General features: G+C 34.0%; 1 protein-coding gene across 2 annotated transcripts; it reads left to right on the top strand.

Annotated features, from left to right (window-relative positions):
* Positions 1–821: 821 nt before the first annotated feature.
* LOC148598206 (RNA-binding protein 24-like) lies at positions 822–18830 on the top strand. Of its 2 annotated transcripts, none has more exons than XM_088562620.1 (4): positions 822–1244; positions 2437–2575; positions 7262–7319; positions 16174–18830. In XM_088562620.1, exons 1-4 carry the CDS (start codon positions 1071–1073, stop codon positions 16484–16486), a joined length of 684 nt encoding a protein of 227 aa, XP_088418746.1. In that variant the 5' UTR covers positions 822–1070; the 3' UTR covers positions 16487–18830. The 2 variants fall into 2 exon arrangements, with proteins under 2 accessions (XP_088418746.1, XP_088418748.1); XM_088562622.1 differs by having other exon boundaries at positions 824–1244; positions 2437–2548.
* Positions 18831–24781: the final 5951 nt, after the last annotated feature.

Here is a 24781-nt window from a genome sequence, read left to right on the forward strand (position 1 = left end):
GGTTAGTGAAATTCTTAAAATAAGAACGTATATACTAAAAAGAAAATCACAGCAAAATCAAAGTCACTCCACATCTCACCTTAACATAGATTTATCCCATTGTAAAAAGTAAAAGAAAAAACGAAAAAATGATAAAGAAATAATCCAGAAAAGAACAAGATCCAAACTTCGCTGGGGAGCCATTTTGTTCAACGCTAGAGACATCCCGAATGACGCTGTTGTCGGTTTCCATGCAGTGTCAATCAACTAATTAGCATAAAAAGAATTATGCAAATGAGACATCACACAATACCAATTATTTTTGTCGTTTAATTCCAGAATTTTTATCGGTTTTAAAAGACAACATTTTACATCGATAAACTTTTATATTCTGCCAATTTGGTTACTGTAGAAATTTAAATTTCTACTCTTTAAAAAGAAAGGTAAATAGCGATATAATTATTTAGATTGATTTTGACAGACTTAATCCAATATTTTGATAGATTTGGAGACAGGCCAAAACGTGTTTAATTCATTACCAAAAACACAGGTAGATTTTTAGATTTTTTAATTTTCTGACGGGACAATAAATATATGTTTTATTTTATTGTCCTCGCTAGATACGGTTAGTTATTGTAAAATCGGCTCGAGTTTCAAAAAGAATATAAATTTCAACTGCATAATAAAACTTTAAATCCTCTAAATGAAAAAATATGAAGCGTGAAAAATCTGATAATAAATAAATTCAATATCCTAAAACTTTGGGGAGGTAGAAGTAGGCGGAGCGTAAAACCACGTGCTAATCAAATGTAGAATGGGTGGAGCTTATGATATCATAAAGTCCCACTGCAAGTTCTATTATTCTGTTGAATAGTTTAGTGCGAGAATGAATGCATTATAAGCTAACAAAAACATAAGTTGAACAACACTTGAAAAAACTAGTCGCACAATTGCATTCGGGATTTGGATACTCCTAAAGAACGCAGGGCTTACTTGGATTTGTTAATTGTTATATTAGTGATTTTAATTTATTGTTGTTATAGTTTTCTCTTCTTGTTACGTGTTTATTTATTTAATTTTAAATCAAAATAATGGCTGCTACAATTACTCAAAAGGACACTACACTTACAAAAATTTTCGTCGGTGGACTTCCATACCATACGACAGACAAGTCTTTACGCGAGTTTTTTGATAAATTTGGAGACATTGAGGAAGCAGTCGTGATAACAGACCGACAGACAGGAAAAAGTCGGGGCTATGGATTCGTAAGTAAAGTTTTATAATATTTTAAAAAAAGCAAACTATCAGAATTTCTACAGTTTTAAGTAGACGTTTTACACGTGCCTGTAGATAAGAAAATATTGAATATACATTATTCTTTGCTATGTTATTTGTAATATTATATAAATGTGCCCATGGTAAAATGTCTGAACTATTCTGGCAGAATTTAGATCACCCTTAACGTTCAAATGTCCTCAAAATTGTAATTATTGTTCAGGGACATCGGGATCATGTTGGTTGTACTAGAGTACCCGTCCTAGCTGTATGCGATGACAGTTGACAATTAAATACCGACGTAAAATTTTAACCTAAGTATCACAACAACGAACCTTCTTTCGGTATCTGCTCATCAAGTGAATTTAGACAAATAAATTTTATTTTTTATGTCTAATAAACACCTTATTACAGCCGATCTTACATCCAGATAAGATAAACTCCTGATGATTTATGATCGAAAAGATTTAAAAGTCTTTCTGAATTTTATGGTCTTTTAAATGCGGATATACACATATACCCGTATCGGTTAAAAAGTTTAAATGGCGAAGAAATCTTTTAAAGTTGAATCAGGACATGGAATAGGGGCAAGATATTTCATTTACTGTTAGAAAAATAATGTTTTTGTTATCCATTGTGAAATACGGAACGTTAGGCCTTCCACACCGTCACGGTAGAAAATTAAACTTTGTGTTAACACGGGTAGCAATACGTTTTTCTGAATACCCTTTGATTTTTTGCTTTGTAATATATTAAAGATGTTTTGATAACTTATTTTACAAAAAGGTTTAGTATGACTAACGTACCTTTTATAAAGAGCCTTGGGTTTTGTGTTTTGGCCTTCTTGTTCAATCAGTGTGAACTGTACGCTTTGCACACCCATTTTTGTACCTCGAATATTACCAGTCGACAACTTTTGTTGAACTCAGATTTGGAGTGGACGAAAGGTTAAATATTGTACAGTATACAATGAGCGAACGACATGAATTGCAATAGTGGGCTTGTAAATAAAGATCAAGTACAAACCAATTTCTTGTGTGAAAATTCGAAAACAAACCAATTTAAATACAGCATCTCCTTCCGTCCTATCGTCACCTATTTCACTAATGATACCCAGCCTTGTAACCCAAACTAGAGTCAAATGCAATACACATCACGATGAAACTTTCTTGTCTTTTCTAGGTTACAATGTCTAACAAAGAGGGTGCGGAGAGGGCATGCAAAGAACCAAATCCAATTATAGATGGTAGAAAAGCTAACGTGAACCTAGCCTATTTGGGTGCAAAACCACGAGGTATAGCAACGGGTCTTTCTCTTTCTGGTAAATTTTTTCTACCATTTTTAAGATGTATTATGTTCGTGCAACAGCATAATAATGCTCTCCTAATCTCATATAATTAGTAAATAACTTACTCCTATAACAAACCTTGGAATCTAAATGAGGTAAATTGTTTCACAGGCTACCTATATTAATATAAACGACGAATCTTTGTTATCACGTTCGTAACAAGTTTTGTATTTGGCTTGACATTAGGAAATTCTCTTGTCTCATCCAAGAAACCAGAGATTTCATTTTGTTAAGAATATAAGAAAGAAGCTATTGAGAACATCCATTTGTCTTAAGTCTGTAATTCCATTAACAAAAACAAAGCAACGAAAAATAAAAATAAGAAAAGCGATAGAAAATTTTCGATGACCATTCAATCATGCTCTATGATTAGATGTTTCTTCAGCTTCTTTCCTTTAACCGTTCCAAGGAGCAATTCTTGAACTTTGAGCACTGCGAGAATAATCTCGTTCAATGTTCAAGTGATTTGAAAGAAAAATTGATTAGTAATTTTGAGAAATAATTTTACACCTCAAAACTGTAAGGCGTTCAATGGCCAATGTTTATTTTCCAAGGTTTGTAAAATAACATGACTAAACCGGAAGGAAGTCAGTGTAGAAAAAATGGTAATATTTATATACAAAACATTCATTTTATTTGTTTACATGAAAAGAAAGGGAAAAGTTGCAGACAGGTCATCTTTGAAATGGAGAAAAATGTTTATCAACAAAGTTCTTAACTATTTAATACTAACACACGTATAACCATATCAAAGAATTAGGCAGGAGAAATTATTAACTCCACTCGCATTATGATAACGATAAAGTGGTGGATCTACAGAGTGTCTTTCGGGGCTGGATCTTTTTTTTATTAAAACAATTCGTAACCTTTTGAGCAAAGTTGTGACACAATGAGCAAATGATAGCTTCCCCTCATATATATCATGTAAAACCGTGCTTATCTTCTACTTACGTTTTTGCTTTATTTATATGTACTCTAAAACGAAAGAAGTAAGGAATTTCTAAACGGGATTTTGAACTTGGTTGTATGAGATCAATTATTGCATAAAACTTAATTTCACAATAATAACCAAAAGTGGTTTATCAAAATACATAACTTTGGGTTTTAGAATGACAGATTTTGATCCTCGTATGCGATATTTGCCAGATTCTTTTACGATTTAGTATCATTTTCCCATACTAACGACGATTTATCATTCACACCGGTAGCACAATGCATTGGATCTAACACGATTTTCTAATTATCGAACAAACGAGTCTGATTAAATTTATACCCCTAATTACATCCAACCCCCCGAAACAATCGACACAAAGAAAATAATAGAGCTAATCAACTAGAAACTGTTACCTGTATTGAAAAAGACTGTTTATGAATCAAACTCGCCCTTTGTGGAATGTGCCCTACTATTGATGATGTTCATTTCTCTTTTCAATCAATAAAGAAAATGTCGATTTCTACAAGATGCTGCGATCTTAACACCGTTACTGAGAGATAGGAGTATTTTCATAGGTAGTGAGATTTAGTATAATTGGAAGCACTTCTAAGACATATGTTTTAGTCATTTATTTCGTAGAAAAGACACGAGGCACATTATAAACTTGAGGTTCAAGAGGGGAAACCTATTTATTTCATACTGATACCGACGAGGGTCAATATTGTCCATTAAACCACATTGATCAAATTGCCCTTTATTCATTTCGATTTCTGTAGTGAAGAAATTATGCAGCAGTCATTTATGAATAACGTTTTGAAATCCTCCATTGTAAGGATTATACATCTTTCGCGCACCTGTTTTTGATCTTTTCAACAAATCTTTAGAACATATTGTTGAAAATTTGATATGAAATGATAGGAGTCGACTGTTTGACATAATTGTAAGATATCTGTTATGAGAAACATACGAGGAAAGTTCGCATAACCGACCTCGAAAACGTTTGCACAAATTTGACATGTTCCTGACTTCTGGCGAGATTCTTCCGTGTTTTTATTTATAAGGCGAGGCAAATTAGGATTGAGTTTTGACTTTATAAGACTCGTGCTTACCACAAATATGTTACAACAGAAAGGTTTTTGTTTCTTGCTTTATTGTTAACCTCCATGGCAATGTAAAAGATGATTAGAATTCCGTTGTCAATGTCATAACTGAGGTATTGACAGATCTATTTCTATAAAAACTTTCGACATATTTCTATGTCTCGAAGTTCTCATTTTGTACATACAGCGTACATATGTTTTCTTGATGGTGGGCGGATATATGGAGTATATAAATAAGTCTCTTTTGTATATTTAGTACAAAACACGAAGGCCACACATAGCGAACTACATGTAAATGTACTTTGCATGTGGAACAACGCATGTTACTTTTTGTAACAGAGGCGTAAAAGGCAACACGCACTACCTTTCAGTTCTGGAAAGGATTAAATAATCCGAATTTATTTTCCCATGACCGCCCTCTTACCTCGCCTCTCACCAAATAATCTTTTTATTGTATTATAGCAATAAATACAATTTACACATAGGAAATGATAGTATTAATTGAATACACAAGTATTGCCGTCGTAAACGTCTTGTTCTGCGAATCAAGTAGTTTCGAAATAGCTTCGATGGTATGAAGATAAAAACTATTTACTTCTCATAAAATTGCCTCTTTAATGTTTCGAAATTAAAGTGATGATCTGAAAATGATGGTAACCACGAGGGAAATGGTTAGAGGGTGATATTTAGTAGCAAGTGTTCTGTTTGGCTGTATGGTGTAGTTACTTTAATTTGTAGACAGACAAAACGGTGTTTTACAGGTGCCATTTCAACATATTTCGGATAATTGTTTGATATCTATTTTATTCTATGAAATATGTTTGGCGTGTCGCTCAATTTTTGAATTTCAGACTGAAATAGCATCATTTTCGTATAGTTGGCTCCTATGACTTCGGGAGTGAAATATAGCGCATCTTCTTGTGTTCGTAAACGAAGAGCGATGAAAGAGCTTGGTCCTTTATACAACGCCATCAAACAGTTTTGAAAGAATGGCTTTTGATTCTGTTACTTTATATGTGGGTGTTCTAGAGACAAAAAATGTTTCTAGTCAAAATGCCAGTAATGACGAATCTGAGGTTTCATGTTTGAACGATGTTGATCAAGCAGTTCTGAATCATTTGTAAAAAGGTTTTCCAATATTACAATGAAGTAACAGCAATATTGGCAAAACGATGCGTCATGGAACGTCATTCATATTTGTGGTTACGTCATAACGGGCTATCTGCTCATTCTTCCAGTGAAATGTCGATTCAACATCATAGTTTCCAATTAAGAATTATTAATGCTTCGGATAGGAAACTAAGGAGAAAATGCTGTGATCTGAACTTTGTTGTTCAAAACGACAATTTTTTTTTTACATTTTCGAAAGTTGTTTTTCAGCGTGTATTTTTTGTACACCATACGAGCAGATTAAGTTTCGGTGCAATCGGTAGAGTTCTATGCATGTCTGTAGATGTCTGTCCTCCTTATCCGTATTCCCTTAAGCCGATTGTATGCCATATACTTGAAAAATTATAATCGTTCAAGATAAGAACAGAAGACCAGTTCAATTCGCGGTCAGGGAGAATTTTTAGGCCTGTATGGAACAAATTGCGACCTCTCTAATAAGGTTTCTTCTCGATATTTACTTGTTCGCTGCTTTTAATTATATTAATCTCTTTAATTCTGTTTTAAACCTCTCCGTATTTTTGTAAATTAATACCGACTCAACACAAAAGACGTGGCTTTTAATTCGGGATTTTTAAACGTAAGCCCTTGAATCGGGCTGTGATCTACAGTTTAGTTTTTTTTATTGTTTTCCACACAATAGAATATAAGACTTGGCGTTTAACAATTCGGTTTGACATCAATAATTTAATCAGGTTTTTAAATTTTAAAATCATCCTGCCGTGGCATGAGGTCTTTGAGAGACGCCATTGTGAGGTGCGTTCGATAAGTTACCTTGGGTGATTACGGCATGGCAAGCCGATGCATGTGGTAGAGATTTTTCTAGTTGAAACATAATATTCATGTTTTATTGTTTGTCGCGCTTCTGTTAAACATTAAAATACAGAAGGCTTTGTATGTCAATAACGGTTTTACAAACATTGTAGCAAACTACATAATAGCGATGTAATATTTATAACTAGTTTTGATTTCTAAAGAGAGTGTAGTAAACCACCTGGATTAGGCTTAATTTTAGACTTTGCTGGAGACCACTTCAAAAAATATTTTTGTTCATTTGTGCATGTTTAGCGCTAAGATAATGGAAGGACTACAGAGATTCTGTTTATCTCATTCCATGCCTATTAAATGTTTTAAACATTTTGTTTCGTTCATTGCACTTTGTATTTATGTGATATATAACCAGGGACGGATCCAGACACTTTGAAAAGGAGTGGTGCCAGCCGGGCTTCCTCTTAAAAATGGGGTGCTAGGACATTATTTACCATATTTTTGTCAATTTTTTCTCATGAAAATGACAAATTTTTCAATAAAAAGGAGAGGCCCAACCCCTTGCTGATACACCACTGATACCCTTATTTATGAATACCTCAAATTATTCCAAATAAAAAATGTTGAAATAATATACATCACCGATGTCTTGTGAACAAATATTATTGAACTTTGACCTTTATTTTACAGGTATTCCAATAGCCATAAAGACTGGTTTACCTTCAGCTGTGCCTGTAACATACGCTGGGTAAGTGATTTACCTTATTTTAATATGTATATGCAAGGGGCATAACTATAGAATAAAGGCATGCAAGGGCGATAATCGGAAACATGAACTGTCGTTCTGTAATGTAAAAACAAATGGCCAAACGTACATATAAAAGATTCAATTTAAATGCGATGAAGTTTTTGAAAACAAAAATCTTAAGGAATTTGGTTTAATTGTTTATTACTCGGCAAGTATGCTAGAATTCTACAAATAAACAGAGTAATGGCTGAAAGTGGTAAAGCAAAACTGCTCGCCTCTTCAATACTTTTAAACATCATCTTATCGACAGCAATTGGTAGAAGTATGTGCACAATTTATTCATGAAATCAACTGAAAGTTTTCGGCGATAATCGCCTGTTTTAATCAGTAAGGGGTTGTATTATGGCGAGCAATTTCTCGTTTATGCATTTTATAATTTAAGTGATACACGACCACCCATTTTTTCCTAAGATAAATCGATACAGAATTTGTTTCTGTAAATCAATGTAAGATGTTGTTTGTTGAAATCCATCCCATAATATTCTGTTATCTTCTCGAAAAACCATCAAATATTCATTTTTATTATCAGCCTATAGCACATAGAGGGCAACTTGATACAGAAATATGTCCGGACTGTATCCGAGTTTAGAAATTCAGGGAAATTCCAAGCCTAATATCTAACGGTGAATTTGATTGGCAGTTTGAATGCTTGATGTGTAGTTTTTGGTAATTTGTTTTCAAACTTCCGTTTCTGTTTTGCTTGTTGCCACGAGGCGAAACTAGGATTGCGCTGAAATGACGACTTCTGTTTGTAGCTCGCATCTAGTTGGTTTATCTCGGTTAATATCACCTTATTGCAGATATAAACAGGAGTGATTCGTCTTGCCTAAACGCTAAGCATTTGAAAATTTAAAAAAAATACATATGTACATTTGTATTTATTATACAGACATTATCCAAAATTAAACAATAACTTGACTGCTCATGTCCCTCAATGACAATTGCATTTCTCCAACTGCTATATCCTGTTTTCTGTAAAAGGTATTATTGGTCGAGCTAATCCAACTTCCGCGAACCGATCAGATTTTTTCGTTTTGGCGGGAACCTACGTTATCTCCCGTGGTATCGTGTGGTTCCTTCTGTAATTCATGACATGGACATTTTTTGGATTGATGTGGTTTCTATACATGGTTAAATGACTGTTTGCAGTATTCCTTAAAAATGTAAAATTCACAGACACGTGTTTTTTTTACTTTTGTTTTATTATTTTACATTTTTATTTTCCCTGTGTGACATATTGATAGTGAGTGCGGTGGTGATTTTTGCACTATTTTTAAATGTCTTCCAGATGACATCTTTGAAACTAACCAATCACGTGATTTTACAGTCACATGGTAGTGTATGTATGTTGGGAGAATATGTCATTTCAAACACAGTGCACAGTGAAGAGGAATCAAAAGTTTTACCATGACCTTTTCTAATCAAAGGCACGGATTAATTGCCATTTAGGAAAATAATTTATGACCCATTATCACAGCTGGAGCATCGATAAAGAGTTTCTTTTGCAACAAGACATAAACAAAAATAAGAACCACGCGCCACGCTCATCTCTCCATGCGTACTCACACTTTGAAAAGAAAATATTTTTACTGCAAATGTTCTACAGACGATTAAAATGTCTGCATATCTTACATTATTTCTCCTCTCTGACACGGGATGGTGACTTATCTTTTTGATCGAACTTTTAAATCTTATTTTAGAATCATATAACATATTCTAAACGCTCTTAACATCGACTTCTCTGTAATGTTGGGTGCTTCTTCGTTCAGGGCTTTCTTTGTGTTCCTTAACGGAGACCTATCAAAAAGTATATCAGTATATCAAGGATCAGGGAATTGGTAATTGACATGCGTTCGATTACTCGCTACCAACACTGTACAAAACTCGCTACAGTAATGTTTAAGGAAAGACACAAGTTAGATACGTATCGATCGCCCCCCTTTTGTCATTACTGCATATAACTCCAATGTATGTACATCCAGCTAATGTACATTCCAACTGATATTAAGAAGACATCCTTTTGACAATTTTTGACAATTTCTTAAAGTGAAACGCCTGATGAGTTGGATTTGTGAACTTTAAAGCAAAATAAAAAAAAGGATGATCTCCTTCATTGTCCATTATTTGAGGCGAACAGCCTGAAATACGACAAAAAAAATTGACTATATGTAATGATATTGACATCCTTTATCGATGGCGTACAACGTATGTTTCACGTATTCGCATGATCATGGGAATTCTTAGTTAAGGGCGAATGTATATCGCTTAATTCTAGCAACATGGACATATTTCAGTGAGGACGAATGTACGTTACGGTGTCATATACATTCTCCTATTTTATTTGGGTATTGTGACCTGTTGCTTTTGACGTCCATTAATTCGACCACATTTGACATTCGATGAAAGCAAATGTCTGAACTGAACTGTAATATCTTATCACACGGGTGAAATTCATTACAAATCCAGCTTTTGAAACGCAATGCATTCTATTCAAATACGACTGAAAGTAAATTTAAAATGTAACTGAAATTCCAATGTTGTCATCGGGATCGAATTGTGAAGTCACCATACTAGGTAGACTCAGACATTTCTGCGATAAACACAATCTAACTTGAAATAAAATCGATTTGGTCTGATTTAAACTGTCGAAGCCAGTGATAGGGGGTTATTGTGGGAACAAAGTTTACACAGTTTGTTTAGGATAAGAATGTAAATATAAAATACTGGCAGCACAAAAAGGGCTAAACTACGTCGCTCCGTTTCACTTCCTTCTTTGTTCCATTCAAATATGAAATGGGAACGATGTGTTCAAATATTGAATATTTCAGAAAAGAGACAATAAAAACCCATAATAAGCAAGATGAAAGTGTTAAACGTATAATTAAACCAAGGATGGCGGGAATGTGTAATGGTAGTTCGGAGGTTTTTATTTGAGTCATTTATGCAGAGATAGGGCCTGGGTAGTTGCAAATTGTTCGGTTGTATGATTTTTTTTTGGGTGCAAGTGAACGAAGTGGGAACAACTTGCAATCTAGGTATGCTTGAACTCATTTATTCACGAATGTCTAGTCATCTCCACTATTTTTTTTTTCGAATTATTGGAATTCAGGACTGGGCCTCTAACTTAAGAAAAGTTTAGCCCTATAATATATGTACCAGCGGAGGGTCCGGGAGAATGCTAATAGGATTTGGATCCTTTCCTTTGTTAGAACATTTTGTAAATAAAAACCTGTAACCCTTTCTTTCCAAATTATGTGGGTCCTCTTCAGTTTACTTACTGTTTCGTTCTCAATAAGGAAACGTGATGCTCATCTGAATTTAAGGAGTTAGACCTAGGATAAGGGACACAACTCTTACAAATCATTGGAACTTTTGTATTCAGCATTTTACATCAATCTCAAGTAAGCATCAAGTAAAATGGAGTAATTTCATTCTGTTTCAAAGGAAAGTTTGAAAGACTTATGTGAAATTGAATATAATACAAACATATCACTAATTTCAAGGGTTTTTTTCCCTTACCCTAGGTCTACCTCCTTAAAGACCTTTACATTATGTATGTCATCAATTAAAACTTGGTTTACTCTCAGTGCAATACCAAATTGCATATAGGAAGTCGTCTTGAAATATTTTTCCTGAAAAATTCTAAATTTTATCGCCTTACTTCATCATTTACAATCCTATATCTGTTGCCTTTTTGTTTTATGAATTATTCAACATGACGGATATTGAATGACAGAAGATAGATTTAGAACTCTTCCATTCTCGATTTCTCTGTACCTACCTGTTGTGATCGGGATTCAAATGACCATTTTTTTCCTGTCCTAGCCCAGAAATTCAAGCATACATCATTTCCCTTTACAAGACCATTTCCTCTAAATACAGAGCAGGTGGGGCGAGCTGATCTGGTACATTGTACATTGCACTATTCCTTCATTTTTTTTAAATTTAGACGAAGTACCACAATAGACGCATAACTTAGGAGACGCCAAATTAGTTTGTGCAATATGTTTTTGTATTGTTCTGGTTTCAAGACGGCAAGAGGACAAGGGAATGTTGAACTTTTTCAAAGAACACCCCCGTCAGTATTATTTCCCATCGTTTCATCTTTAAGAGCATATAATAATCAAATCTATGTTAAAATTGCTCAATCCATTTCGATTGAATGGCTGCTTGCTTTTGATTAAGTCTTACCTCTAACTTAAATGAAAGAGAAAATTATATAGATATAAAGGAAAATGTAGAAAATGATGAACATCTTCGAGAAAAGTTCTTTTATTGTGTTTAAAGAATGTTTTGAAGTGGTTATCAGCTATATCTTTCATATCTCATAATTTTGTAACGTGTAATCGTTATGTGTTGATTGTAAACAAGATCCTTGCTCTGATTTCTATTGCATTGGAGTAACTCATTTTTGTGACGCAAAGTGTTGAATGGGGTTGAATAACGGTCACCTAAATGGATTACACCTTACCAGTTTATGCAGTGACCCACATGATCTCGTCCTATTCGTCTCTTCTAAAATGTTCTCGCTTTGATGACCACTTCAACACTTTTAATATTCCCCTGTATTTTCCTAAGTTGCAGAAATTTTAATAAACGATACATATTTTTTTTTTTATAAAAAGAGGGTGGAGGTTAAACAATAAACGCCTTTTTTTCGCGAAATTTCATAACCATTCTTATTTTTATTCTGACGTAAATTTCATGATTAAATGTAGACTTTCTTCTTTTTGAAATTCTTGTGTAAATCATTCTATTCGTCGTGTTTAAATTTAAAATTTTAAAACCTAATCTCAGTTTTCCGTATTTTTTGTTTACTATACTAAAACCGTCCTCAGACGTTAACCCTCGACAAACATAAGGTTCACATATGATTCAGGTTTCAAATAATTCTATTTAAAATATGTGTACTAAAGGTTTTTATTTATTTCAATACTATAAATGAACTAAATAAATAATCCAAGATTGTGCGGTTTTGAATAACGGTTAAACAGACCAGGACAATTTGAAAAGGACTATGTTTATTTTTCATCACGACACTTTAGAATCTTACAAATACAATCTTATTGCTTTGTCTAGAGGCTTTTATGGTCAAAAATGTGTCGATCTTATGATGGATAACGAAGAAATTCACTGAAGTATCCCGAGTCCTGATATAATTTGGGCTTCCTATGCTCCCAAACAACTAAGACATGACGTTTAAGGAACAACCCTTTTGATATTAAAGGGGTAATATTTATTTGAAATTTAAAAAAAAGCAAAAAAAAAAAGATTAGTACCTTGTAGCCCCCCTATCAAATCTCAGAAACCGCCTATAAATTGGTGAAGAAAAGAATGGATAGACGAAAAACAGTCGGGATCAAAAACAGGATTCTCGTCCCAATAATATTAAATTGTTGACATTTTTTCACCCTCATGAACCTGTCATTGTCGAAAGCTGGCTTATGGTCACTTATTTGAACATGTACAAGGAATTCCAACTTAAGACGACAAAAAATCTTTGGCTACAAAAAGAACGTACAAATCTACATTGTACATGTAATTTTGGGATATTTGGCCTTGTGTGATTTGAAATCCGGTGTAATATCTGAATTGAATTATGTAACTTCGTCGAGCTGCTGCAGATCACAAAGAGAATGACTTTAAAAGTTGATAAGGAGCAGTTTTGCCCCCCCCCCCAAAAAAAAAAAAAAAAAAAAAAAATGAAAATCATATTGAATTTCTATCACTTGGCTATATTTTACATTTAGAGTCCGAACAAGCTAATACAAAGTTCTCCATCTGGTCGTAAGAAACTTGGCAACATTTTTGGCAGGCTCGCTTTTATGGGACATTTATAAAAATAAAGTAAGCTATATACAGCGGATGCTGAGAATGATGTAGTTTACTTTCTTACCAATGCATCATTTCCGTCATAAAAAGGATAAAAATATTATACAACAATTTACTTTCATTTATTCTGGTCATGTTGTTTTATCAGGGTTTATCTATAAACCGACAGACGCTGTCATTAAACTACACCACAACGTACCGATTTATAATTTATTTGAGAAAACCAGTAACCCATTGCAGTTTTATTGTTTCAAAGATCAGAAGAAAAGAATTTTCTGTTGTGCCTATGCCTATCAATGCCATATGCGATCTTCATCTCTTTCAATTAGAAAGATTTTACTCGGCATATTTTTACCTACAAATCTCTAATTTACGATAAATTTAATTACTTATCCAACGGCGCACATTGCGCTGGGTTTATATCGTTAACATTCGTTGAACAGTTGGGTTTTCAACAAGTAAAAACAATCACAACACTTTTCTCTACACAGATCACTATGGAAATGTATTATTTGGAAGGAACATTAAATTAAAACGAGTTCTTTAAATGCCAGGATCGTCTGGAAAAGATTTTTGTTTTTTCCTGGATGGAACACCAATAAGGCGAACATCGGTTGTTGCTTTTCTTTGTCTGTTGAAATCAGAAAGTTCCAGGTGCAGATCGTTTCATGTTTAAAACAAATTGTAGATTGGTTCTAAACCACTGAATCAGTCCAATATCATGTGGCTTTTCCATTTCAGTTTTTCTCTTGTCTTTGACTAAAGAAGATTGGATTACTAAACATTATGTTACCTTGTTTCATGTGATGAACTACTCATAAAACATTTCTTTCAAAGGTTGTTCAAATTTCTGTTAGTTCTGTGATATTCTACCTTACGCATTCGTGAGCTCAAACAGCTGGTAATAGAGTCAGTAGTTTTGTTTTGGTATAAGTTTCGCATTTCCGTGTTTTTTAAACACGATATAAGCTTATGACCATGATGTCACATTGAAAAAATTCAATTCCTATTTTTCAATGTCATGTTTTCAATGGTATTTGTCTATGGTTTAGAATTCTATTGATTTTGCATGTATACTGTCGATTAAAACTTAATGGCGGCTTGTTTACCATGTCGTCTGCTGTGAAGTGTAGCAGGAGTCTTTTGAGAGCTATGATATTCTTCTTGCATAATATAGTTCATAATGATAGTATTTTGTCATACAAATTAGTTTCTATTGAAGCACAAATTGTGTGTGTTTTTGGTGTTAATATGCCGAATGCACACACGGATTAATGTGTCTGTCAATGACAATCCAAAGTGTTATTCGAGATTCAATCTCCCGTTGAAGGCCAAACAGATTCTTCAGACGATCTTCCATAAAGTTGCAAAGATAGCTGGCGTATAGTTTTTTTCTAAAGCTATAACAAATGTATCGAGTGTTTACCACAGGAAGTGCTGTAATAGGAATTATTAAGTTGTTTGTTCGGTTGGTTTATTTTAAGATCTATTTAAGGAGGTAGACTTAGGTTAAGGGACATAACTCTTAAACTATGTTTGTATTGTATTCAATTTCACCAAAGCCTTTCAAGCTTTCCTTTGAAGCAGAATGAAATTAGTCCAAGTTACTTTGATGCTTACATGAAATTGATGTAAAATGGTGAATACAAACGTTCCAATGATTTGTAAGAGTTGTGCCCCTTACCTTAGGTCTACCTCCTTAAATGGGGTCTTTAGTAGCAAACAATTTAACTTGTTAGGTCCTTTACTCGGTTTTTTTGTTTTTAGTGTTATTCAAGTTCTTAGCAGAATATGAGGCTGAATCTGTGTTCCATTGTTTTTATATTATTTGAGCCTTACGTCATGAAGTACAGTCGGGACTCATCGGAATTGTACCTCTATATCATTACCAATTAACATTCTATGTTCTCCCGCTTTCTCAACTCATATACCTTTCGGGAACTTTTTTTGCAGTGGCTATATATTTTATACCTAGATAGATATTTATATATTTTGTAGAGTGTATTTCTATTTATTTTTTCTATTGTTTTTGCTTTTGGTTTTGGAAATGTACCATATCATTAAAACCCGAGTTGTCCAGAAAGTAATTCACTGGCTTATACAGAGTGTTAAAATTTAAAAATTCTTTCGCCTAATTACAAATATCAACGTTTAAAAAATCGAAAGGTGGATAAGAACTATTAAAATGATTTATCGTTTTTGTCTGGACTGTCATAATTACGAAGTTCTTGACGTCATGGCCTGACCCGCCAATTTAGAAGGGGGAATTACGACCTGCTATGAATGTTTGTAGTCAGGGTTTCAAATGTGTGCATCCGATATTTCTTTATCATTAGAAACAAAGTGTTGTGTCGACAAAAAAAACATTGTATTTACACTATTGTGAATATCCCTCTCTTGCTTTTGAATGAAAGAATTAGCATACATTAGCTACATTACTTTTATTGAAAAAACACAAATGAAATCTCCGTTTTTCACATTACTAGTCCATGTAACAGAAGCCTTGAGTTTCGACTATTCGGCTTTTCATCTTTTTTTCTGAGCTTTGCGTGGCTCCATCAATAATTTATGGAAATATTTTTTTTCATGTTTAGGCTTTGATGGAACAAGCAAAAACATAAAGGGAGATTAATAGTTTCGACCTGCTCTTCAATTTTGCACGTAGACTGTAATTAAAAATATATAGAAATTTAAGTTGGAAGGACGAACTCACACCTCAGCCTGTACATAAAGATAGGAAAATTTTTTTATACTTTTCAGACACAAAATTGATACATTGTGTATGTTTTGATGAATCCTATTAAAAAGTCAAACCTTTTTACAAACCTTTAAAATCAATGTAAAGTTTGATTTAAACTGCATAATTAGAGCCAATTTTCACAAGTTTAAGTGGATCCTTTTCATTGAAAATTCAAACCGTTTACAAGCTTGTTATTTATGTAAATGTTTTTGCTTTTTTCAGGGTTCCTCAGTATATATATCCTTCCACTGCTTATGTTGCTGCCGCAACGACACCAAATGTGTTGGCATCGAGTCTGACGTCACCAATTTCCCCGACAGCTGCTGGACAGTACATCGATTATTCCGCGTATGCGGCACAATTCGCCGCTGCTGGGGCTTACGAAGCCGCGTACCCATACGGAACCACCGCTAGCGCATTCGTCACGCCGTCTGGTGCCGCTTACACGGCTTACGCTATGCCCCAACAGATTGCTGCAGGAACACCAACGATACATTTTCAGCCACAACAAATCCAAGCTGATAGAATGCAATGATGGAAATAGACTATAGAATCTTAAAATCTAAACTCCGCCCATATCATCGGACGATGTGTATTATACTGTAATATATTATTTATTCATCATAAGGAAGAAATAAACATTTCGATCTCTATGCAAAATGACAGTTAACGAATAATCAAAGCCTTAGGAGTCGTTGAATCAATGGATGTTGTATGCAGACTGATGATAGTGTTCGATGGATATTTGGGTGCATGTATTGTGGGTAACGGAAGTGTGAAAGGTCAAAGGGCATACAAGTCAATTGTTAATATCAATTTGTACAAATAGGTATATATTGTTTATATTATTATTATTATTATTACTATTATTATTATTATAGGCTTAGCATTCTTGCGTCCACTTTAACAGTTCAAATGTTCAATGTTATTGATTATTTATTTATTGTTGAATGTTTACTCCATCTAGCTTGCTCAGCCTTGCCGGTTCTCATCTTGGTCACGTGATCATTGTGACAGAATTACATATGGGAGGACCATTCAAAACTCGTATTTTCGTTCTGCACTATGAGCCACATGATACATATTTAGCTGGATGGAGGACATTGTTAGCATAGTCTCAAGGACATATTGTTACAATGTTTATTTATGTATTTATTTGAGGGACCATCTCAAAACTACCATTTTCTTAATCTTAATGTTGTCCTTAGAGGAATACAATTTCACCGACAATTTCCGTCCAAATGCGAACTTGCTTTCAAATAGTTTGAGATTTATAACTAAACTTGTTCAGTAATGCTTTTGAGATGGTCTCTCGTCGCCCACCCATTTGTACATACTCCATTATTTTATTATTATATTAATGTTATTGATGTTATAATAATTGTTAGTCATAAGGAAACGTAGATCAGTTTTAGGCTTAGAAAAGCGAAATAGATGCATCGAAAGTTGTTTAGATCTTAAAGTGCTACTCGATTAGTTCTAGGAATGTTACTTTCCCGACAAACCTTACTCTCTAAATGAGGTTAACGCCGCCATTGATAATTCTCAGCAGACCAAAAGTTATACGCTTTAGATATCATTAATATTTCTATATTCATTTAGATATTTAGTCAGAAAATGTTAACATTGCATCGTTTATTAGAATGAAATCCAAAGAATTTTCTAAGAGAAATCCTTTCATCAATATTTAATGTGTACTTGGAGGACATTTGTATAGATGTTATTTACGTGTCAGTCTGTGATGTAAGCAAAGAGTGATATATAAGTATGGGAAGCTGAACGTAACACTTAAACTGTATGGAAACCCCTTCGTTTAAGAATAGGGTATGTAAATTGTTGGGACATTATACATGTATGACTTGCCAGTCATCGTAGTCAAAGATTTCATGTCGTGAACGTGTCGTCTGTCATATCATCCATATATATAGAATCTCGATTTCATAACATATCGTATAAATTGTTGTAAGATCAGTATTTTGTAAAGATATTTTAAATGTCAAAATCATCGAATCTTTAGGTATTGTTTATTGGCCTTTATGAAGGACCCCTTAAGTGCATTTGTTTTTGGAGAGCGTTTAAAACCAGGCATAAGACCCTTATGAGTTCCCCGTCCACTTTCAGAACTTTGTCGAACAACCTCGGTCAACTCCGGAAATTGCCGAAATTTGACGATTTTCTTTTCGGAATTTCACTGAAATATGCAATTGCCCCTGTTGCATTCGTTGAATGTTATTTAGTAGCTCGTAGTTTGTCATCTTTTATACTAGAAAACTGAATTTTGTTACTACTCTCATTTTGGTTAATTTTCTATGCATTCCAAGCATCCAAATTTTATTTATTTAATTTTCTTAATACTCAGGTTTTTGTTTGAAAAGGAGAAGAAAAATTCAGTGCCTATACAGTTTCATTTCATTCGTCCAATTCTTCAATGTATCCTCTTCATGAGATACGAAAACTGTCGGTATTCATTTTCAGAACACTCGGTAGTTTCTGGTGTCTGCCGTTGAACAGAATCAACCGGAAAATACCGAGAAGAAATCGGAATTTAATTTTGAAATGATTATATACACGATAAACATATGATTTACTTTCGTTCATATTCAAAATGGTACAACAAAGGGTTTCATGTATGTAATTTCAACATACGAAAACAAAAAATTCTTTCAAATCTATGCATATCAAGCTAGCATTCATTTTGTAACTAAATTCATTATGATACTATTAAATATCGTTTCACTATACTAGATGTATTTAGTAAGCGGAAAGACCCGCCATTAATATGCATAATCATAATGTTAAAAGAACAAACAGTTTATTATGTTTAAATGAATTTACCAATGTTAAGATCATACAGAAAAAATAAAAATCTTTAAATAGTAGCCATTGTTTTAGTTATATTACTACAATTCTCCCGATTCAAGCTTGGACTTTCTGTGTATCGAATTCTGTCGTATGGAGCTTGGACTTTTTATGGTTGAATTATGTTAGTATACATTTGTCAGCAAGTAGAGACCATGATGTTTTGATAGTCGTATCTTCGATAAATTAATCACTCCTCTAAAATGACTAGTGCATCGTGGGAAATCGACGGATTTGCACTTGAAGTCCATGCTTTAAACGGAATTGTTGTATTTTACTCTTTTGGGAGAGGATATTTTATCAGATGAATCACATTTTAGGTTAATGTTGATTATTTGGTCAGATATATCGAGCATGGCCTAATTCAACCTCTAGCAAAACACAGGATGGAAAACCTATGAACCGAGTGAAACCATTTACACAAAGGATGATTACTTGAAAGCGTTGGGAGAAAATAAAACATTTGTAAACAGAAACACAAACAAAACTAAATTATAAGACAAAACCTATGAAAAAAGACAAGGTACATTTCCAAAACGAAACGAAATAACGTAGTAAAGAAAATACCTGATGGAAGAACTTTAACAGAGAAGTCCGTTTTTTTTTTTAAATTCAGACTGTACTTTACACCTACTGTAAATCAGGTGTGAAATTCATTTATTATGTGTACAAACACTAAATCTGGATCAATCCGATTTATTTAAAAGAAAGTTATATTTAAGTTCGTACCATCAAATGATTTGTCCTCATAATTTCGATACCAGGTGGTTCACAAGCTATAAGTTACGTGTACTCTCTCTTGTTATGAAATCAATGCTGGGTGGTGGGGTGGGGGCACTGCCTATATATAAGGTTATAGGACGAGCTGCTGAAATATGTACCATTTTCAAGCTTACAAATGTGTGAATAGGTGTAAAAACAAACATAACCAAATGATAGGTCAGTAAAGTTTACGTTAAGACTTATATAGATAGTCAAAACAAGTACTATCTTTAAAAAAAAGATAGCCGACGCAGTAAAATTTGTTCTTTTTACTTTTCATCAGGAAATAACGCAATGTACGCAATTTCAATTTCCTTTTTCGAACCCCACTAAGATATCAGTATTTGGCCAATCTGGAAACAGAAAGTTGATCAGGTGACTTGCGTTTCCATGGAAGAGCGTCTTTAAGGTCAAAGGGTAAAAAAAGAAACTATACTGACTGCGTCGGAAAAACATCCTTGTCCTTTCATGTGATGTATTTTCGTATTTGTAGAATAAATTCATGATGCATATTGTTATCATATATATTAGTGTATCATCAATCAAGGAAACACTGCTTATAATGTGGGATGAGGTCTTTTTTTCTGACAAGCATATGAAAAGGTATACATTATTTCAAAAGCAAAATATATGAATAGGGGCCCCTATCAAAGAAGCAATGGAGTGCCCCCACCCCAACCCCGAGAATCAATGTCTTCTGCGACGTATTATTTTGTACGCGTAAATCGTTAGCCAGAATATCAATTGCAAGAATGTGTCACATTTTCCTGACGAAAACATGAACAGGTGCCAAAGTCGTCCTGTTACCAAGCACACTAATTTATTTCTAATTATAAAAGGGAAGGGTGGTATTAAGGGACAGCATGTATTTGCCTTATTATTCAAACGATATAAAAGTTAATCCCAAATCATGTTTGAAGGGGAAAAGCTGACATCCGGGAGCTGAAATCCGGAAGCCGACATCGACCCCGTTATTTTGCCCAAGAAACAACACTTTACTTGGCTACTTTTGTCTCTAATGGTTGGAGGTCAGTGATCGGTGATAAAACTACTTCCAGATTTCATGTTTTTAAAAGATTTATCTACATCTCGCCCTCAAATTATGAAAATATCTCAAAATGGCATAAAATAGTTTATGATATTGCTCATATAATAAATTGAAAACAAAATCCAAAATGTTAAAGTTGGACAAAAAACGATCCGTATTGCCACTCCACCCTTTCCGCTGATTTTTTTTCTTCGCGGGTTTTGAATGCATTACATACGTAGTCACAGGTTATCAGGACCCAAAACACGAACTGCTCTGCAGACCCGGATTCCTTAGTTTACTAGGCTTCAACAACCGGCGTTTTTGTGAACACACGGCGTACTTTCGTTAGGGAATTTTTCAGTAATATCGGTAACTACTCAAGTAGAGAATTTAATAATATTTGGTCATTTTAACACTTTGTGTCTGGAATTTAAATAAATTAATTGATTTATTTTTGTCACCGAGGTCACAAATTTGAACGTTGTGTACCCCGTTGTTGATGTAGTTTTCGAACTGTTTACACCGTACTGAGAGTGAAACCTCCTTAATTGTTTTCCAACATCTGTATTCTTACTTCGTACATATATCGTAAATAAAATTCCGCTTGTTGTAGGAATGATAAAACACAAAGAGTTGAACATTCGACTAATAGAAGACTGTTTAAACCAATCGTTTTCTGAAATTCCCTTTTTTCCAAATTCTGTATACACTTGAAAGTATTTGAGATATTTGAGATATTTGAGAATGCAACCATTTGGTTTCCATGAACAGGACTAAAATTCAGGATCAGCAATCATTTATAAAACAAAACAGCAACCATTTGGTTTTCATGAACAGGACTAAGATTCATGATCAGCAATCATTTGTAGAACAAAAAAAAGTTTTTATTTTACAAATGAGAAGTCAAGGTATAAACTGCAACTAAAATAATCTACGGCAAAAAAAGTGATCAAAATTTTGATTTTCAATCAAATAGGTTGCATTTTTTTTACCCATCGCCAAAAAGACCCAAAACACCAGGAACCATTTTGTCGAAGACCATTTACACTATTGTGATACCTTTGTCATCGACGGGGCGAGTGTACTCGAAAAAATTATAATCAAATTACCGGGGGAGAAGTTACCCGAATCTGGCATTTATTTTGAAATTGAATCATCGTATTACAGAATTAAGGACGAGTGAGTTTACAAAAGAAAAACTTTACTATGACATCGATAATCAAATTTGATCTTTTTATTACCTTTGCCGCCTGGCATGACTCATGAGATCAGAGATTCTAAATCCGAAGATGTTCGGAAGCAGGAGAGGGAGTATATTTTTACCGATTCTCACAATGATACAAATGAGGTATGTACAATGAAACCGGTCAAATCCGAAACGATGGAAACCAACACAAAATACTATCGGATAGATTATTTTGTTGACAAATCAAAAGACGGATCAAAATTGTCAGATTTTGTTTTTATATAGATAATATTCAAGTTTCTGATTAAGCTGGTTTCACTGTAGTTTTAGGGGTAATGCCTTAAAAGTACAACTTCATCAGAAAATACACAACAAAATTCTAGTCATATAGGTAACACACTTACATAAGAAAATCGAGATTTTTTAAAATGTCTTGACCAAACATGCCACTTAAAATCAATAGCTATAACGAGTGATGAGGCACTCGAACAAATAGAATCTACCCTTCCCCCAAGCACCTGTCTCAAATGTTTGAATAATTCAACCTATAAAGCAAATAAATTTGATTGGTTAACCATAAAGGTGCACTCTAATATACATTTATATACGTTTATATATAAGCTGCATTGAGTAAGTTGAAAAGGTAGTTGGACATACAATATTTGCTATTTTTACATATATTTAGTCGGTTGCATTCTGGTGCATTTAGTACAAAAAATATATCCACTCACAACTTTAGAAATAAGCCCCCAGCTTATTTTGGCATCTTTTGTATATGGATTACAGTCAAAACACAATGAAAGCTACCGACTTATAATTTGAGTGGGCCATAAGAAGCTGCTGATGAATAGCCAGACCAAAGCCCAGTGCTCGGAGCATTCAGTCTTAATTTGCTACTTAAAACAAGTCAAACACTTCCGATTGAAGTGAAGTCCATAGAAACTTCAACCGAATAGCTAGACAGCGTTGTATTGCCCAGAGGATATAAATATAAGAAGATACCAAAGTATTAAAACTAATGCTTCTGTCAAGTCCATTAAATTAGTAGCAGATAGTGAAAATCCTCAGCCCTTAAGGGCAATTTAACACTTTGGCTAGTAAATAAATGGCTTAAATACTGATAATAGCTTAGTGTTTGTTGACTTTAACTTCACAATCGGTGTTTTATTTGTTTAGGCTGATATGACCGCTAAAACCTCTCAGCAATGGCGAAGTGTAAATTCTTGACTGGACAGGTAAGTTGGACTCGATTCATCGATAAAACCGAGTCTGACCAACGTTATGAAAATATATAACGTTCAGAAATGTCTATTTTCTGTCTGAATCTGCTTGATTTATCAAAGTAAAATTATCCTTCTTCTTGAAAGAATACAGCTTTATTGTACCTTGCCAGGCAAGTGCTCCGTTCCAGTCCACGAAACCATTACACCTTGCCGTTGAGTAGCTACTTTTTGGTATATGGTATTCCAACAACATACTTGAACTAAAGCGATTGTTCTTTATCATGACACAGATACAGCAATAAAATGAAAGTATTTATTCAGGGTCCATGAAAGTTTTCCTACGAGGATTAAAGCTGTATGGGACATATTTCAGACATTTAAAATTTATTGAGGTCATTTTGGGTTGATAAAAGTGTTCAAATAAGGAAATTTCAATGAACAATTTATGAGGCATAAAGTCCACTTACTATTTAAAATATAAGGTTATGCACTCAGATGTTGAAATGAACCCGTGACCAAACGGGGTTCGTACACATTTTTTGTGTGAATATAAACAAGGCTTTTTGTGGTTTTCATGACTGAAAATCTCCTCTTTAGTACGTACATGCATTGATGGAGTGGATAATTTTAACACATTTCCCTTCATTTACTCTTCAATCTGATTTTTTTCCTAATCTTTCCTATTAGTCAGTGTAATTTTGTTACTTTTTGTTGCATTTTTTTGCGCCTGTCCCAAGTCAGGAATTTCTGACCTCTGTATGTCTTATTTCGTTTTCACTTGTAGGTTTTTTTATGCTACTTGAATATATAGTGGCATGTCTTTCGCTATACCCGTGTATATTGATGTTTTTGGGCCAGCTTTTCCCTGCCCTGTGTTATGAGGATTTTCTCGTCGTTCATTGAAGACCTATGGGTGGCCTTGGGCTCACATGTTCATCCCAGTGGAGTTATTTTCACTTTGACATAAACACCATACCTATTCTCGTTATATTTGTACTTGTCTGATGTCTGTTGTTTGTTTCATCAATTCATTGAGCCAATGATATCTTTTATTGCCGGTTGGGGACCAACGTTTACCGTCCTTTAAAATTTCACCACAATTTTTTTCCTCACTACAAATTCTGCTAACATTTTGTAGTACTTTTTGACTAGAACAATTTTTATGCAACTTGGTTGACCTCGAGATTTTCCTTTTTATCTATTACTTTCGCTAAATATACGCTTTTTCAAGTTAAAATATTTTAAATAACACCTGCATTCTATCGGAACTGATCAAGGCTTTCAAAGAAGTATATGAGATAAACCAATAACGGATGAACGGACGGGTTGAAAGCCAAATTCCAAATAGCCGCTCCATACCAAAACGTTTTCTCCAAAGGCAAGGAACGCTTGAGAAATATTGGAACAGTTAAGGTACTACCTATCATTTCTTTAAGAGGGGAACGAGATTTAAGAAAGTAACCCTGTCGTTTTGAAGACTAAATATGTGTCACCTTTTCAAGTGGTTTTCGGAAGGTTTCAGTTTCGTTCCACTTCTTTTTTTTTCATTTTTGGGTTGTTTCTAGTATAACTTTGAAGTACTGAGTCCTCAACCTTACACCAGACACTCGTTCCTGCTTTTCATTGAACTTTTTTACCTTCTGTCACACATCAAGACCTCCTAGACTGTGTCTACCTACACTCACATCAAAGCCAACATTTTTTTCCGGAAAAAAAAACGAAAGAAAAATCAAACCGTACCGTACACTTGCATTAAACATATGTGATATC

This window comes from Perna viridis, chromosome 14 (genome assembly GCF_037379345.1).
Source record: "Perna viridis isolate PV_CMFRI_1.1 ecotype Kerala chromosome 14, ASM3737934v1, whole genome shotgun sequence".
Taxonomy (NCBI): Eukaryota; Metazoa; Mollusca; class Bivalvia; order Mytilida; family Mytilidae; genus Perna; species Perna viridis.

Excerpts from the sequence above, each read along its gene's own strand:
- LOC148598206 (XM_088562620.1), top strand. The coding sequence starts at position 1,071 with ATGGCTGCTACAATTACTCAAAAGGACACTACACTTACAAAAATTTTC. Across the intron at positions 1,245-2,436 it reads AAAGTCGGGGCTATGGATTC|GTTACAATGTCTAACAAAGA; the intron begins GTAAGTAAAGTT and ends TGTCTTTTCTAG. Across the intron at positions 7,320-16,173 it reads GTGCCTGTAACATACGCTGG|GGTTCCTCAGTATATATATC; the intron begins GTAAGTGATTTA and ends TGCTTTTTTCAG.